At 63.1% G+C, this 1,815-nt stretch overlaps 1 protein-coding gene across 1 annotated transcript in view; it reads right to left on the bottom strand.

Moving 5' to 3' along the window:
• The window catches only part of VDBG_02806 (conserved hypothetical protein), a gene marked incomplete at both ends in the record, with an annotated part of 1,844 nt that extends 563 nt beyond the window's left edge, over positions 1-1,281 (bottom strand). Inside the window, 2 exons of the mRNA XM_003006621.1 lie at positions 4-829; positions 1,172-1,281. Of these exons, the coding sequence (XP_003006667.1) occupies positions 4-829; positions 1,172-1,281 (936 nt within the window). The remainder of the gene's footprint in view (positions 1-3; positions 830-1,171) is intronic.
• Positions 1,282-1,815: the final 534 nt, after the last annotated feature.

Below are 1,815 nucleotides of genomic sequence, written 5' to 3'. Positions count from 1 at the left end.
GACCTTGGTCTCGAGCGTGCGCACGTGGTCGAGGCGCGGCAGCACGTCGAGACGCACCGTGTCGATGAGCCGCGACACCTCGGCCCGCGACTGCTCGCCCGACCGCGCGTGCTTGGACACGGTGCGGAAGACGTTGCTGATGTGGTGCGTCAGGCTCTGCAGCCGGTTGTGCAGGTCGGCAAACTGCTCGGCCGACGACGAGAACATTTCCGCCGACTGGTCCTTGATGTCGAACGGGTCCTCGTCGCTGCCGCTGCCGCCGTCGCCGCCTAGAGGCGCGTTCTTGCTCGTGTCCTTGCTCGTGTCCTTGCTGAACCAGCCGCCGCCGCCGCCGCCGCCGCCCGAGTTGTCCCTCATCTTCTGCTGCTGCTCCTGCTGCTGCTGCTGATTGGTCTTTTGGGCGGCCTCGTTGCCGACGGAGCCCTGGTTGGACCCGGTCTGGCCCTGCTGGGTGTAGCTGGCCTCGGGGTGGAGGCTCTCGGACATGACGACGAGCTTGAACACCTCGAACGAGTCGGGGTTGTCGGCGCTGGCGGCCGTGATGCCGAACTGGTAGCCCAGCGGCACCTTGACCTTGTCGGTGGCGAAGCAGGGGGTGCCGTCGACCTCGACGGAGAACTTGTCGGCCGTCTGCCGCATCTTGATCTGGCTCGGGCGGCCGAGGTTGCGGTAGGCGTACTGGCAGTGGCCAAAAGCGAGCCCGGCAATGTCGCCCTGGGCGCTGAAGTCGGTCGTGCGGTCGTTGAGGAAGCCGCGGATCATGCCGCCCGAGCCGCCGTACGTGTCGACGACGAGGACGAGGCCGTCGAAGCGCCCGACCGTGTAGGCGCTGTTGAGGCCGACGTCGTTGCTGCCGCCCGACGTCAGCCAGATGTTGAGGTTGCCGCCGCCACGGTCAGGCCCGTTGGCGCGAAAGTCGACGTCGGCGATCCACGTCGAGTGCATCAGCTTGTTGTTGGACCACACCGACGCGCGCTGTTGCCCGGCGCCACGGAGTCAGGATGATCTTGTTCGACAGCACCTCGGGGGTCTGCGGGCTGCCGACGAGGGCAAAATTAGGGATGACGCCGTCCCTTGCCCATGCTGCATGCGCCGGTATCAAGTCAGCGAGGAAAGCCCATGGGGTGCGTGGCCCCAGAAGGGGGGGAGGGAGAGCGAGGAGCACACCTACGTTCCGGTGTAGCCCAGGCTGAGCTCATTGATCAGGTACTGAGCCTGCGTCAGGCTGGTGCCCAGGGCCATGGTGAGGGCCGCGCCCAGCGAGGCTTGAGAGATGCGCATCGTGAAAGGAGGAGGAGGAGGAGGAGGAGATTCGTGTCTTCGTGGTCTCGTGGCAGTCGATTTGTCCGGTGATCAAACACACGCCGGTGCCAATTGATCGTGAATTGGACCAAAGGAGGAAAAAAAAAAAGATCGAAGGAAAAAGCAACAAGCCTGGAAGAGATTCTCTGCGAGGAACGGAGGGTCGAAGCCGCGCCAAGTCAGTCGGCCCTGCGGCTCGGCCTTGAGGACAGTTGGCAACCGGCAAAGCTGCGATGGGTACAACGAACAGAGCAGCCCAATGCGGTCAAGAACCAGAGACGGGGATATTCGAGTGATGATAGAGCTGGAGACGCCCCAGACGTACTGAGACTGGGTATTGGAGAGTCGGATCGAATTAAAGCGGAATGCTGGTTAAGCTTTGAACAGAGGGCCAATGGTCGGATTCTCCCAGCCATTTTCAGCTTCTCACCTGTGACAGCTTCAGGACACGGTTCCCTGCCTTTGTGGCTCATCCCGCAACATGCGCCACAGATGATCGGAAGTCGGCCAGGG

Source organism: Verticillium alfalfae, genomic scaffold (assembly GCF_000150825.1).
Source record: "Verticillium alfalfae VaMs.102 supercont1.3 genomic scaffold, whole genome shotgun sequence".
Lineage (NCBI taxonomy): Eukaryota > Fungi > Ascomycota > Sordariomycetes > Glomerellales > Plectosphaerellaceae > Verticillium > Verticillium alfalfae.
Note: the sequence above shows the minus strand (reverse complement) of the source record. Positions and strands in the feature narration are given on the sequence as shown.